At 55.9% G+C, this 15,328-nt stretch overlaps 3 protein-coding genes across 3 annotated transcripts; 2 read left to right on the top strand and 1 right to left on the bottom strand.

Annotated features, from left to right (window-relative positions):
- Window positions 1-361: 361 nt before the first annotated feature.
- On the top strand, window positions 362-4,968 carry INS49_015266 (uncharacterized protein; the record flags this gene model as incomplete). Its single annotated transcript, XM_043175948.1, has 8 exons — window positions 362-453; window positions 513-614; window positions 782-2,558; window positions 2,638-2,809; window positions 2,936-2,965; window positions 3,130-4,048; window positions 4,109-4,644; window positions 4,733-4,968. 8 exons carry the CDS (start codon window positions 362-364, stop codon window positions 4,966-4,968), a joined length of 3,864 nt encoding a protein of 1,287 aa, XP_043019403.1.
- A 1,042-nt stretch (window positions 4,969-6,010) lies between these two features.
- On the top strand, window positions 6,011-8,117 carry INS49_015265 (uncharacterized protein; the record flags this gene model as incomplete). The annotated part of the gene is made up of 2 exons (XM_043175947.1): window positions 6,011-6,247; window positions 6,336-8,117. 2 exons carry the CDS (start codon window positions 6,011-6,013, stop codon window positions 8,115-8,117), a joined length of 2,019 nt encoding a protein of 672 aa, XP_043019402.1.
- Window positions 8,118-8,986: 869 nt separating this feature from the next.
- Window positions 8,987-10,620, bottom strand: INS49_015264 (uncharacterized protein; the record flags this gene model as incomplete). The annotated part of the gene is made up of 2 exons (XM_043175946.1): window positions 8,987-10,303; window positions 10,363-10,620. 2 exons carry the CDS (start codon window positions 10,618-10,620, stop codon window positions 8,987-8,989), a joined length of 1,575 nt encoding a protein of 524 aa, XP_043019401.1.
- Between the last annotated feature and the right edge of the window lie 4,708 nt (window positions 10,621-15,328).

Here is a 15,328-nt window from a genome sequence, read left to right as displayed (position 1 = left end):
CGGTTGCACCCTGTACGTCTGTACTCTGTACTCTGTACTCTGCACCCTGCGTACTCCGTGCCCTGTCAGGTCCAAGGTCCAAGGTCCAAGGTCCAGCAGCGCCCTAGCTGTATTCTCACTAGGTAGATCAACGTCTCGACCTCCCGGTGCAATGGCAGTTTTGCCGTCCCTATGGGTTTGACCCAATTTTGCCATCTTCTGCACCGACCCCTCCACTTTCCCACGCCGTCCACGCCGGGCCTTGTCCTACCTGCCCGCCCGCTTCTCATGCCAGTGCTTGTAGTCCCGCAGGCCTGCGAATACCCTCGTGTGTGCCGCCGTCTGCGTGGGCACTCCCTTCTCGACTCCATCTCTGACCACAATGGAGTCTTCTAAGGATGCCCAGGCCCCGGTTGGTGGCGAAAAGGCCTCGGCTCCCGCCAGCGAAGGCTCGCGCACCAGAGAGGCCATGAAGTAAGTCGTCGCCCGGCCCCGCTGCGTCAGTCGCAGGCCATGCTGACTGCCTTGCCCAGGTATGGGGGCTCCTTGATACTGAACACACACCCAATCGACCCTCAGCAGCCCTTCGACTCACGGCACGTAGCTCCAGGCTTAGATGCAGGCTTGACTGCCTTGTCAGTATTCACCGCGCCCTTAAAAGCCAGCCGTCCCTGCCCCACCCCCAACGATTCTCCTGAGGTTCATGAGGGATGGCCTGGGGGCTATACGCCCCCTGGTCGCATCATCACAGCTCGAGAGTTCACAATTTTACGGACCGCCTCCCCTCTGACAGGCTGCACAGTGCACAGCTCGCTGCTTTGAGGCTCAACGTCTCTCGATGCCTCATCTCGCTTTTTGACCGCGACTACCAGTACGTGGTTGCTGAGGCTACGCAGTCGCTGTCCCTCGGTGTCGGTGCCGAAGCACCGGCAGATTCGCACCAGCTTATGCTCTCAGGCACTGCTATCCCCCGCGGCACAAATTGCCCAAACGAGCAGGTCCTCGAAACTCCGCCGACGATTCACCATGAGAATGTCTCTGACCGAGGGTTTACGCCCTTTTCGCCCGTGCTAGTCGTGCCCAACCTCGCACAAGATGAGCGCTTCTCCGATGCTTTCTGCAGGCAAAACTGGCCCAAAACCCACTTTTACGCTGGAGTTCCGATTCGCTCCAAGAAAGGTGTTAATATTGGAGTGTATCATGTGTACGACGACTTGCCACGAAGCGAGCTCGACTTTGGTGACAACGAGAAACAATTCCTGCGCGATATGGCCATCATCGTCTGGCGCCATCTCGAGTCTCGAGCCGCCGTTGAAAACATCCACCGTGGAGAACGCATGGTGCGTGGTTTGGGGTCATTTGTCGAGGGTCAAGCCACACTCTCCTCTTCTACCGGCCAGTTCCAAGATGCACCCGGACAGGTGGAGGGGTCCTTGAACCAGAGACAGCAGGGCCTTCAGCGAGACCGCGATAATATTGCAGCCCTGAGTCCTGAAAACGAGAGGCTGCGTTTTCTTGGCAGCAGATCACCCGAGACGAGGTCAATCTTGCTAGATCCCAAGACAGCCGCTACTATCCCGAGATCAGAAAGCCCATCGACCGTTGAAGCGTCAGCCCACACTGTCGGTGCTACCGCGCTCCTTCACCGACCCACAAGTGTTACTGTGCCTGATCCGTATGTTGTGCATCTCAAGCAAGCGTTCTCACGGGCCGCAAACATTATCAGAGAGTCTATCGAGGTTCAAGGAGCCCTCTTCCTCGATGCCAGCGTCGGTTCTTTTGGTGGGCTTGTCGAGGATCGCAGGTCCAGAGATTCTACTGATTCCCACGGATGGCGATCCACTGCATCTTCCAGCAACGACGATCAGCCAAAAGGTGTTCAATCACAATCTCATGGCGAGCCTGTGAGCTACTGTGACGTCTTCGGGTACTCTACCACCGGAGCATCTAGTATAGACGGCACGGCATCGTTTTCCAAGCACACGCTGGTGCCAGAACGATTGTTGAAATCATTGCTCCGCCGGTATCCGGCTGGCAAAATATTCAGTTTTGACGTGGATGGAGTGATGCTGTCGGGAGGGTCCGAGACGGATGAAGCGAAACACCCCTCCCCATCACGTCCAAGGCCCAGTACCGACTCCGCCGCAAAGGGGAAGAAGAGAGTTGATCGGGCTTTCAGTTCGCTCGAGGGCCAAGGTCAAGCCATAACAACCCTATTCCCTGGCGCGAGGAGTGTGGCCATCGTTCCTTTATGGGACCAAATCAAGGAGAGGTGGTTTGCTGGTGGATTCGTCTGGACGAACGCTCAAAATCGCATCTTCACCACAGAAGGGGAGCTCAGCTACCTCCGAGCATATGCGACAATCATGATGGGTGAGGTACACCGCTTGAACGCCCTAAATTCTGACAAGGTGAAGGGCGATTTCCTCAGCTCCCTGAGTCACGAGTTGCGGTCTCCGCTCCACGGTGTCATCGCTGCTGTTGACTTGCTCCACGGCACTACTCTGGATGTCTTCCAAGGAGACGCAGTTCACATTATCGAGACCTCTGGCAGAACATTGCTAGATACACTTGATCACGTAGGTCTCCCATCTGTTCCTCGTCGTCTCGTCTCAGCTCTGCTACTATCTTCCAGCGCCACTCACACGTCTGTCATAGTTACTCGATCACAGCAAAGTCAACACCTTTATGACATCTTCGAAGCTTGCCCGAAGAGACAGAAAGGAACTGCCACCTATGCCTGGCCAGAGACGAAATATGGAAGGTCTGGGAATGATGTCCATGACAACGGAAACCCAGGTGGATAGCCTCGTGGAAGAGGTTGTGGAAGGTACGTCCTCAATATGTCACAAATCGTCCGTCACTCTCGAAATACAGGATCAAGTAGTCCATCATTCTCACGAGCCACGCGCCCGACACAACCTAGTGACCAAAATGACTGACCGCGTGCATACAGCCGTTTTTGCCGGTTATAACTTCCAGAGAAGTACGTATGGTGACCGCCTCACCGTCTTTGTTGAACCGGCACAATTTATTTGCCGAGTGTGCCAACACTGCTGCCTCATCAATCATATTTCCCTTGCCTATACTTGTGATGGCTAGACATGCCCCCACGTATGTGTATACATGGCTGACTAGGGGTTGATACAGTGTCTGTTGCGCAACTGAAGGAAAAGGAGGTTGGCATTCACGCTGACAACAGGGCACTCGGTCGCCTCGACAGTAGTGCTGCTACAGAAGCATTCGGACACCATCCGTTCTTTGCCGATGCCAATCGTCCTGGACTTGTTATCTACCTAGATTTGGACCCCACTGTTTCATGGGATTTTAAGACGCAGCCGGGAGCTCTAAGGCGTGTTGTTATGAATATCCTTGGAAACTCGCTCAAATTTACTCAGGAAGGGTTCGTATGGGTCAGCTTGCGACAAGCCGAACTTCCAGCACGCGACCGGGTACAGAGATCCAAAGTGGTGATCACAATATCTGACTCCGGAAAGGGTATCAGCGAAGATTTTCTGCGCAATGACCTCTTCAAGCCATTCACGCAAGAGGACCGCCTTGTCCCAGGCACAGGGCTCGGATTGAGTCTCGTCCACAGCATCAGCAGGATCCTCGGCGGCTCTTTAGCCATCACCAGTCAGCTAGGCCGAGGCACTACAGCGCGCATCGCGCTACCTTTACTTCGGTCAACAACCTCCGGCAGAAGGAAGGCCTTTCTTACCGAGCAATTTGAGCAGGTACGAGGCTTACGGATATGCCTGAGAGGATTTGATAGGTGCTATGACCGCGTCGTTGACAAGGTGCCCGATCAGCCATCCCAAGTCTCCGAAGCAGCGGTCATGGAGATGCTCTGCCGAGATTGGCTCGGGATGCAGGTCATTCCCTTTGCCGCCGTGCAGGAGGACACTCCCGACTTGCTCCTGTACAGCGAAAATGCTTTCAACAGCCTCGACGACGACGCATCCCAGCCTGCGTTGCCCACTGTGATTGTCTGTCAGAGTGCGCTGACTGCACATGCTTTTACGAATTCGCCCAGAAAGTCACGGCTTACAGAATTCATTTCTCAACCGTAAGCCTTCTTGTACGCACACACTGTCCTCTTTGTTTACCTACTGATGTTAATATCCAGGGTTGGACCACGGAGGCTGGCCAGGTCATTACTCCTTAGCCTGTACAGGAGGTTGAAGAGACCGTCAGCCTTCTCTTCGGACAGTCGAGCGAACACTTCTGACTCCCACACATCAGATTCCAGATTGTCAGTGGAAGGAAAGTCGAGGAAAGACTCAGCGCTAGCTCCAGAGCCATCGGACAGGCTGAGAAGCTCTCCGGACGTGTCAGACCAGGGTGTTGTGGCATCTGCAGCGTTGAGCGACACTGGTTCTGCTGACAATAATTCCTCAGAAGACATCCCACCGCGATCGGGAGGCGAGGCAGAGGCACAAAAGCTACCTCTTAGTCCAGGCCCGACCGTTACAGCTGAAGAGGGAGGGCCCATGCAGCCCAGCCCGTACAAGTACTTGCTTGTGGACGACAACGACATCAATCTCAAGATTCTGGCCTCCTTCATGAAAACGCTGGGCCACGAATACGACACAGCCGTCAACGGTCTGGAGGCTCTGCAAATGTATACAACCAACCCGGAGCTCTACCCGTTTGTATTGATGGGTAAGTCGGTCTCCCTCGCTATTAAAAAAAAAAAAAAAAAAAAAAAAAAAAAAGAGGAGCGCAGGTTGACCATACTCTCCCGATACAGACATTTCCATGCCTTTGATGGATGGACTAGAGAGTACCCGGAAGATACGGCAACTCGAGCGATCCGAGAAGCTTAGGCCTGCGACGGTGATTGCACTCACGGGGCTGGCATCAGCTACTATACAGCGCGAGGCCATTGCGTCGGGCATGGATGTATTCCTCACGAAGCCGGTGAACCTAAAGTCATTACAACGAATCCTTGCCGACTATGCGAAAAGCAAGACTCGACACGAGTGACACGTCAGTTTTCCTTTCTTGTTTACATTTGGCGCATTGTACTGGGTGGCGGGTGGCGCCATCGAGGCATGGCTTTTCGTTATGGTGGTGGTGGGTATAGAGTTTACGCGTACACGACTGAGAAACAAGAGATACCCCTTTCTTTATACACGAGATTCCACTGGGGCAGGCTACATAAATGGCGGGTTTCTGGAGGGCTTCTTAGCGAAGGCTCAACTACTGACGGAGAGGACAATTCTGCTCTTTTCCCGTGTGCGATGTATAGAGGCCGGCACAAGAAGGGTTGTGATAGCAGTACATTCAAATGGCATGGACAAGTGGGGAGCTTGCAGATGCCCAACCACGGACACAAGCTTCGAACCCGGCTGCAATGGCATCTCCCAGTCCACGAGCTCCCTGGATTTGTGGTCAGTGGCTGGGGCTCTCACAGGGTTTCCGAGGCTCAGCCCCACGTGGAACCACCCTGCGTGAAAAACCACGCTGCGTACTGTGATGGATTATGAACCAAGGGCATCTCTCTAGTTGTGCTGGGCTGCGCACATGTCTTCCTACAGTACACTACGAGTGCCTAGGTAATTCTACGGTTTGTGATGGAGAAGGAGAAGAGGAAAGACGAAAGCAGCAGTAATGTGCGCATGTCACTATCCAGTAGGTAGCACCTTGACAAGAAACTGGGGTCTTCCCTCACAAAACAGCAAGCACGGAAATAAGCTCAGGCGATCTCGCACGACCCCCTCCCCACATTCCTGCGAGCCGCGCGTGGGTCTCAGATTAGCTTGACCTCCACCCAAAAGTTCCGCGCAACCAATGCAACGGGGCCTGTCGGTCACGACGACACACCCGGGACCGCCAACTCGTCTACCGCTGTACTGTACGCCCAGCATCTCCGCAACTCTCGACGCGCCCCCCGGACATGGCTTCTCATGCATCGCACGCCTGCTCCAATCTCTAACGACCTCCCTACCGATCGATCCGTCACTGCTTGCAGCAGATGCGGCCGGCCTGTGCACGTTGACCTTCGTCACCCGCGCGTCGTCTCAGGATGACCTCGTCGACAGCCCGGAACCTGAGGCGCTACGATCCCGTGCACAACCAGAATCCCCTCCCATACGGTGCTTACTACTCGGAAGAGAAGCTCTGGGACAGGATATCCCAGCCCAGCGTCCTCGTCCCCGTCCTCGTGCTCCTGGTGACGGCCGCCTACCAATTCGCCCACAACCAAGCAGCCTCCCGCGGCCGACAGCTACCCTCCGTGGGCGACCTCATCTGGGACGCAGTCGTCTTCGTCTGCCCGGGCCGGCCTGCTCTACGCTGTCGACCGATGGGTGAACCCCCCCTTGTTTCCCATTCCCATGCTTCAACCACAGCCCGCAACCCACGCCGCGAAGAGCGATGTCCTCCGTAAGATCTTGAGGACCGACCAGCCCGGCGGCATCGTGGCTTCCGTGTCTGAGGCCGGTCGACGCACACTGTCAAATACATTCTCGGGGCCCAAGACCAAGTCGGACCAGCCTGCTGGCTTGGGAAACTGGGACAACTCCTGCTTCCAGAACAGCATCTTACAGGGCCTGACCTCTCTGAAACACCTCCCGCGCTACCTCGGCGGCTTCACCACCCCCGGGCCATCACCAGCCAAAGACCAGACGACCACCGCCGGGACATTGCGCTCTTTCATCGCCGAACTGAACGACACGTCCAACAATGGCAGGACACTATATACCCCCAGCGTACTCAAGAACATGAGCACGATACAGCAGCAAGACGCGCAGGAGTACTTCTCGAAACTCATGGACCAGATTGACAAGGACATAGAAAAGGCTGCTAAGGCCGCCTGCCGACAAACTGGTCTCGAGGCAGACCTCAACAGGGACGATACTGCGGCCAGTCAACACAGCGACGACAGTGGATACCAGAGCCTGCCAATACTGTCCAAGGCCGGCTCGGAGCTGGTGACTGTTCGCAACCCGCTTGAAGGCCTCTCGGCCCAGCGCGTCGCGTGCATGTCATGTGGGCACTCCGAGGGGCTTTCCATGATCCCCTTCAACTGTCTGACCCTGAATTTCGAGGTCGGCGTCTCGCATTACGACCTCTTCGAGCTGCTGGACAACCTCGTACGGCTTGAACCCATCCAAGGTGTTGAGTGTGTGAAGTGCACTCTCGTCGAATACCGAAAATCGCTGCAGCGCCTCTCAAAGGCCGTGCCTGCCGCCGCGACCAGGTTACAGGCCGTGGAAGAGGTTCTGGAGGACGAGGAGTTCGATGACAAGATCCTGAAGCAGCTCAAGATCCCGGACTCGCAGAAGGTCAGCTCGACCAAGACGAAACAGGCAGTGATAGGAAGACCTCCGCCAAGCCTAGTGATACACATGAACCGCTCGGTCTTCGACCCAAGCACCTTCCGCTCATACAAGAACCTCGCTGCGGTCGAGTTCCCCAAGACCTTGGACCTGGGCCCTTGGTGTATCGGAAGTGCCGAGGGAAAGTCGGCTCCGGTGGCAACAAAGCCACAGGGCGGTGAATCCCAAGAGAATGCCAGTGATGAGGAGAAATGGGTGCTCGACGCCAGGGCATCAATGGTGGCGGGCGATGCGCACCCGTCCAAAATCTCGGGCCCCATCTATGAGTTAAGAGCTGTAGTGACCCATTACGGTAGACACGAGAACGGTCACTACGTCTGCTACAAGAAAGGGAATACAGGTATACACGATGCCGACAAGGCTGGCGAAGAGGACCTGGACCAACCGCCAAATCTGGTGGGAGACGACGCCCCCGACGAAGTCGACGGTGTCAACAAAACCAGGCTGGACGAAGCCAACCCTCCGGCGGACACGGAAGAGCCATATGGCGAGGAAGCGGGCTCCCAATGGTGGCGCCTCAGCGACGAGACCGTCTACAAGGTCAGCGAGCAGGACGTCCTGTCACAGGGTGGAGTTTTCATGCTGTTCTACGACTGCGTCGACCCCAACTCCGTCCTGGTCACGCCCCACGAGCCCAAGGAGACAGAGGCGTTCTTCGAACCCGCCCAGTCGTGGTCCGAGGACTCGGTTGCCACCCTCTGCAACCCGGCAGTAGCAGCGCCGGCAAAGGCCGGCGTGGTGGACTCGCAAGCCAGCCCGGCAAATCTGTTCGGGATCCTCTCGGCTGGGTAGAGCAACGCGCTTTGGGGGTGTTTTCCTGCGAAAAGGAGAGGATTAAAGAAAAGAAATGTTTGCGGGTCAGGACGAGGAAGTGGTTATTGCATAGCGTCGGCGTTGGCTGATTCTGTCCCACACAGCTGAGGGGACAACATTGCCAAGTTGTCAAGCAGAGCGTAATGATGATAATTTGTTTTTCCACCATGATATGCCGGAGTTTAAGGAGTCTATGAGCGAATGAGGTGTATTTTTACGCATGGTAATAGCTACCACTGTGAAGACGGTGTGGGGGACAGGAGTGCCGGTGCAGATCACGGGAGCTGGCACTTTTTTGTGCTCTTTGTCAGTGCCGTGAAACAGGGCGGCCACTTTGGATGAGATAAAGCTTTTTGTTTTCATCATGCAGGCAAAAGTCTGAATTCAAGAATGTGCGGACGTTTCACACGCCGCTTTTCGCCTACTTTACGCCGATTCCCTTGTGACTAACTATGTATGTATGCATGTATGGGAGTGTGTGGGTGTGTGAGGTCCACCACAAGTCGGTGGGTGAATCCCACCCGGCGCTTGCCTTCCCCCGTAGACAAGTGACGTTACGTTTATGTACATTATAAATATGTATGGTCTGTTGGTTGTGTTGGTTTCGACAGAAGAGCTCCAGGCCCGTGCCTTGTATGTATGTATATGCCAGGTTGGCTCTCTCGTCTTCCTGTGCGTCGTCTGGTGGATTGAATAAAGAGGTTTATGTTTCGGAACTTGTTCGTGTCGGGGTGTTTCCTCTCTGCTGTGTCCAGGGTATCATCGGTTCGGTCGTCCAATTCGCTCGCTCATCAGGCTCCAAACACCGCCCGCTCCCATCTAGCTGGCATTGGCACAAAACGATTCCCTCACGCATCCACCGTCCGCCGCCGGAACAGGATCTCCGCGTTCGGGTTGGGTGTCTTGGACATCATCAGCATCATGCCCTTGGGCCTTGATTCCCCCTCCTTCAGCTTGATGTCGAAGTTGATGAGGAAGTACGCTAGGATCATCTTGATCTCATTGCCGGCGAAGAAGCGGCCGGGGCAGGCGTGCTTGCCCGCGCCGAAGTTCATGTTGGTGTCGCTAATGCTTGTGAACTGGTGTCTGTTCATGTCGTCCTCACTGCGCTGGCGCATTTGGTAGAAGCGCAAGGCGTCGAAGCGGTCCGGGTCTGAGAAGTAGCGCTCGTCGTGGCTGATGCCGCACTGCGGGGCGAGCACCTTTGTCCCCGCGGGGAGATGTGTGCCGTCGGACAAGTCGATGGGCTGGACGACCTTGCGAATGAACGACGTCACGTTACCCGACAGGCGCTGCACCTCCTTCATGAAGCTGTCAAGCTTCTTCAGCTTGCTCATCGAGTCCTTCCTCGCCCAGCCGTTGTCGTCGCCCTCGAGCACCGCGATGGCCTCCTGCCTCAGCTCCTCTGCGAATTCCGGGTTGGCAGCGAGGTCGTACACGCAATCGACAAGGAGATTGTTGGTCGTGTGGATCGATGCGGCGCTGAGGATGAGCTGCAGCTCGGCCTGAGCTTGATAGTCTCTCTTCTCTCCTTCCGGGAGCGAGTCCAATAGCCACTGAATCAAGTCATCTGCCTTCTCATAGCCAGGGTAGTCCATATCTCGCAGGCGCTCCTCGATGATGGGGATCAGCATCTCCTTGGCCTCCGTCTCGTCCTTCCTGAGCTTCCCCAGGTCCGAAACCAGGTACTGCCCGATGGGTCTGAGCCAGGCTGGGAAGAACTGCAGCTTCACCAACGAAAGGAAGATGTGCACTGCAAAGTTGATGCTGATTCCCATCCACTGCTCCTGTCGACAAATCGAGGGGCCGACGAAGGCCCGTCCACTTGTCCGTGCGATACACCTCAAAGCAAATGGCTGGAACTTTACTGGAGTCCAGTCCTTGCACTCGGGGAACTCGGTGGCGGTGATGTACTCGACCTCCTCCTTCAATTGCGGGATCAGACGCGCGAGATTCTGCGTTAGCCTCGTCCGCACTAAAGTCGCCAGCAGATCTTGGTGTCGCTCTGGGCAGAACTTGGTATATCTGCTCATCAAAGCCTCGCTGACAGCCTCGGTGGCGCTGAGAACGTCCTCGGGAAGGCCTTTCAACTCGCCGACAAGCTTGGCTGGTACCAAGACTTGGACCCCCTCTGTGGCCTTGATCTGATAAACCTTGTCATGAAACTGACGTACGAATTAGCCACCTCCATTAAGAATAGTGAATGCCAACGAGGGTGCCGTACCTTTGTGTACGAGTCCCGGACCAGAGTTTCGGCATCGAAGTACCATTTTAATATTGAAGCCTTGTAGAACGGCGCCTTGACGCTCTTCGTCTTGCTCGTTTGTGACGATTGGAACAGCCACGCCACCAGTAGTATCGCGCCGATAGCGACGTAGTAACTGAGATGCTGACTCCGTATGACCACAGGCGTGGATGATATGAAATCAGTGGACGACTCCATCTTGAAGTACCGCCCCAGGGACGATGATGTGTTGGACATTGGTGCGATGGGGCAGCAATGTGAATATGTGGATGGTTGTGAGGCTGCCATCGGACTCGTCGTGACACTCGATGCTTGACACATGACCAGTTGTTGCGTGCCGAAGTCGTCGCCTGCTGGAGAAACCGCGGGGTCTGTCTCATGAAGGTGTGCGAAGTATACGATGCAGGAACAGAAGCGTGTTCGGATCCGAGAGGCTACAGTAAAAAGAGATGATTGAAGAAGGTTTGAGCAAAGATGCTCGGCACGAGCACAGCAGGCCAGGAAGTAGGTATACAAAAGGGACGCGCAGGCCGTCTACTGCCCCAGGAAAGGGGAGCCGGAAGCTGAGCGGAAGGAGTGTAGTTGGGAGTGAGAAGAGTAGAGATGACGAAGTATCGCATCCGGTAAGGGAAAGTAAAAGATCGGTCGAAGCCAGGATGTCTCCTTTGGGTAATAGGAGGAGGCGCTGGGGCGACACGGCAGAGAACGGACCAGACAGAGCAGAGCAGAGCAGAACAGAACAGAACAGAACAACAAAGCAACGATCCAACCCCAGCATCGATAGCCAAGCGAGATCCCGTCGGCGGCCGTCTGCTAATATGGCACAGGCATGCTGGCCCGATGAGGCTGGAATGGCTGAAAGAGGCAAGTATGGGGAGAGAGGAGGGCGCGAGAAGGGCGCCTAGTGTGACTGTGGAGGTGAGGAAAAGTACGACAGCAATGACGGCGGTGGAGGAGACGAGATGGATAATGAGACAGACAGACGGAAACGAAACCCACACAGCACAGCACACAGCACAACCAAAGATCGGGCGACCAAGGCGAACGGCGGAAACTGGCGGTAGCGTAGATGGCGAAGGGCGTCCGACTTGCAGCAGAATGCAGAGTCCAGACAGGCTTCAGGCAAGGGCAGACGCTGGTCTGCTACACTGTCTGTGTAGTAGTGTCTCCGGTTTGGGCTCACGACAGCGAGGCCCCATGGGCCATGGTGGTGCCGGAAGCTTGGCATCGCTTCAGAGGACAGACAAGGCAAGGCGGCTGGCACCTGCAGGCGTCGAGCACCAGGTATCGCGCTGCCGATCTACAGTGATCTTGGTACCGGCCTGGCGTCCCAGCGCGGTCCCAGCTGGGTTGGGATGAGACCGAGGCGGCCGTTGCAGGATGTAAGAGAAGTAAGAGAGCAGTAAGGGTTTCCTCCAACTGCGGGTACCTGGCCGTGGCTGCCCGCCGTGGCAAGCGTGGCACCGTGGCAGGCTGTGGCAGGAACAGGAAGGAGGTCGTCGGTCCTGCCCCCAGCACCTGCCCCAGCAGGTGCGACATGATTTGCTGCTGCCATCTGAAACGAGCCGGCCAGGGGAGGTGTCGGGACCAGCTTCAGCCGCGCTTCAAGATCTCGCTTGGACCACGCCGGCCGATCCTGTTAGTGCCCCGTGTCCCAGCCGACTGCACGCAATAGCCCGCTGCACCTTGGGGCTCGTCCCTGCCTAACAGCCGGGAATTTTCCGCATGGTGGAGACCATCAGCCTTAGAGGAACCGTTCCCTGGCCCATGTGCTTGCAGCCTCCCTGACCCCACTGTCGCAGCCGCATCACCGGTAAAATTGGACCTCACCTCTTGATGCCTCTCCTCCTCCTCCTGCTTCCCCTCGCCCTGCCAGGGACGAATAAGCAACAATCCACCAGCAACAAGCCACACAAGCTTTCGTAACAATTCTTCCCCACATCCGTCGTCTTTCAAACCCACAAGGCTACTTACCAGCTGGCTCATTTCTCAGCTACTGACTTAACCACACACCTCCTGGTTGCCCTGACTTCTCCTGTCCGTTGTCCGAATCTCCGGAACTCGGCCGTTGCCCGATCATCCTTCTGCCACACGCGTCCGTACCAACCAAACAGTCTCGAGGCCTTCAGCACCGAGGCCTTCAGCACCGAGGCCTTCAGCACCGAGGACCTTTGACATGTCCACAGTTCCAGGGTGCACCGTGGACTTGGTAGTGCCTGGAGCAAGCAGAAGCCGTGATCAATGGAGTGCCATTGCCGTCACTTGACCAAGCATCCCGAATAGTCTGGTTCTCATCAAACATCTCAAGAATTCGCCGTGGTTTCGCCCGGCACTCGTCTTGTATTTTCCCCACGAATCGTGAATGTGCATTATGTGCCGATGCTCGCGCGCAAACAGCAATGCAAACCCACACCACTGTCCGCTCCAACGAACGGGGTGAGAGAATTGGAGCCAGGTTTGCACGTCAAGGTAACGGCTGTAACGGTGTTAGCCGCTCCAAACATGAGCGGTCACAAGCATACAACTTGCTCCTGCCAAGACCTTTCCATCCCAATTAGCCCGCTGGCCCCAAACCGAGTGGGTGGGCAACTTCAGCCGCATGTGTCACCAGTTCCAGGCTACGGTACCTGGATACGCGGTGTCTGCCTGACATGAATAGGGTTATACCTTCCGTCGGCTGTCTCCGTGCGGCCGGGAACTCCGACATAGGCTGTACCATGTCCTTAACATGCTCGCGCTATCCATTGACGGCCTGGTGACGACTGTATCAGACCCGCCCGCGCGTCTGGTAACAAGGCTGGGAGCACTTCGGATCAATCGTCATGGTGGTTTGCGGCCCGCCGTCTTCGCCATCACCAATTCTGGGCCCAACTACCGACCTTGGCATATCACGACGTGGTGTGTCACGGAGGGAAGAGACAAACAGAGCTGGGGGAAAAAATGACCTCGAGCATAGACGTGGTGGTGCCAAGTGCTGACAAGCTCGACTGCCATGCGGGACATCTCCACTGCCGAGGCCTGAGACGTAAACACAATCTTGGAAGTAGCATCGACTGTGACACGAACGACAAGCATAGATCCGCCGGCCCGTCACCAAGCACTCGATCTTCACGTGCTTGGCACACCTCCTGCACAGCTCGAGCTACCCAATCTGTCGAGATCGATGCTCGATCTGCCAGCTGATCTGATCGTGGGAGACAAGAAACCTTGCCCGTCAGGTTTTGGCTTCCCCAAGCTATCAGATCGGCTTGTCACCTTGACTTTGATAAGCATCGTGGGCAGCACGTGTACATCTCTCGCCCTCGCGCCCTCCGCACACTTCGTTTCTTTCCACCACGATAGCGGAAGCGTGAGGGCTGTTCAATCCAGTAAGCACTAGCAAGCAAACACATATATGTGCGCGTGATCCCCAGGCGGAAGGACGCACTGTTTCTCGGAAATGTTCCTCGCCTGTTTCATCCCAACGCCGCTCGGAGATCATCAAAGGCAAACAGACACCCCCAGAGGCACGTTGGGTTCTGCGGATGTCAGTGAAAAAAGTTAACCCTAAGACGAAGGGAGAGAAGCGCCAAGCAGATGACACTAGGCTTTCCACGGGATGATTCTTGCGACCAAGATGCTTGGCCGACTTTATTTTTAGGGGGCTGGCCGCCCGCGAGCCTCGAAAGCGAAACCGGGACGCTCACGGACACAAGACACTGCGTCAAAGTCTATACATCACGAGGCAAGGCCAGCCTTATGACAGGCCCTCTCGTTGGGATGGAATGAGCTCAACCCCAAGGTTTGCCACCCCCATGTGCTCGTTTTACCATGCTGGGTAATTCCTTCACTCGTATCCGTTGCCGCATCGAGATGGTCGCAAAGCTTGTGAGAGCGAAAGCCGCTGGTCCCTTCTCATGACTTCGGATTGATTGCAGGAACTTGTCAATGCTAACCAAGACGGCAGGAAGACAAACGTGGGGAAAACACAAGAGTCGGTTCGGTCCATCGAGTGTCGCTCTCGCTAAGTGACAACGGTGCGCTGTACGACATTCGTTGCGCCCAAATGGTGACGTCGCGGACAGTACGGCCCGGGCGATACTTGAACCCTGGCGGTATTTGTCTACGAAGACCATTGCTACACAGCTCAACTCGAGTCACGATGCTTGCTTGACGTACCCCATGATGTGTCGTCGTTTCTGCTGAACAGTTTGGTTCTGCCTTGGTACTGCTTTGAGCATGTAACACTGTTTGAAGCCGCCTGCCCGACACTGCAGCTTGGCCCGTGGATGCAGAGCTTGACGAGTCGCGATTGGTACTGGTCGATTACCACCATGAGGGCTGCCGAATGGGATCATTGTGACTGAGGGATCCAATCAACAAAAGCAAAGCGTTGGCGAGTCCAAGCTGGACGACCAGAACGATCAAGGGGCAATTATAGATACAACCAAATGTGAGTTCGGGAGCCATGGCGAGACGACGCCCCCCCATGGAAGCCGGCAGCCTCACCACCACAGACAGTAGCCATTCTCGAAATATCGACGGCACAGGTCAGAGCCGGCGCGGAGCATTGTCAAGATTGGACTCTCCTCTTTAACAGGATGTTGCGGGTGGGAAACTCACTACACAGCACGTCCTCGCTCTCAAGGGGCATCCGCAGACATCGACTCTTATCGGCTAGAAGCAATGGTGCTTGATCACGTTGGGGGTTAAGGCTGAGCAGCCTGGTGGCTGGGAGTGACTCAAGACGCACGCCAGCTCTTCTCGAGGAGACATCATCGGGCCTCGTGCTGTGGGGAGAACGACCATCTTGCGCGCTCTGGCGGTATAGCGGCTCCTGGTGCAACACTGGCCGCTCCTCGAAAGGGGCAATTGTTCCCCCGCGGACAGCCTTAAAGAGAAGAGACCAGTGCCCACCAGCTTCATCTTTAGATGCGCTGTCCCCAAGGTGTTCCTCTCATTCCAA

The sequence above is a fragment of the Diaporthe citri genome (assembly GCF_014595645.1).
Source record: "Diaporthe citri strain NFHF-8-4 chromosome Unknown scaffold_9, whole genome shotgun sequence".
Classification (NCBI taxonomy): Eukaryota; Fungi; Ascomycota; class Sordariomycetes; order Diaporthales; family Diaporthaceae; genus Diaporthe; species Diaporthe citri.
Note: the sequence above shows the minus strand (reverse complement) of the source record. Positions and strands in the feature narration are given on the sequence as shown.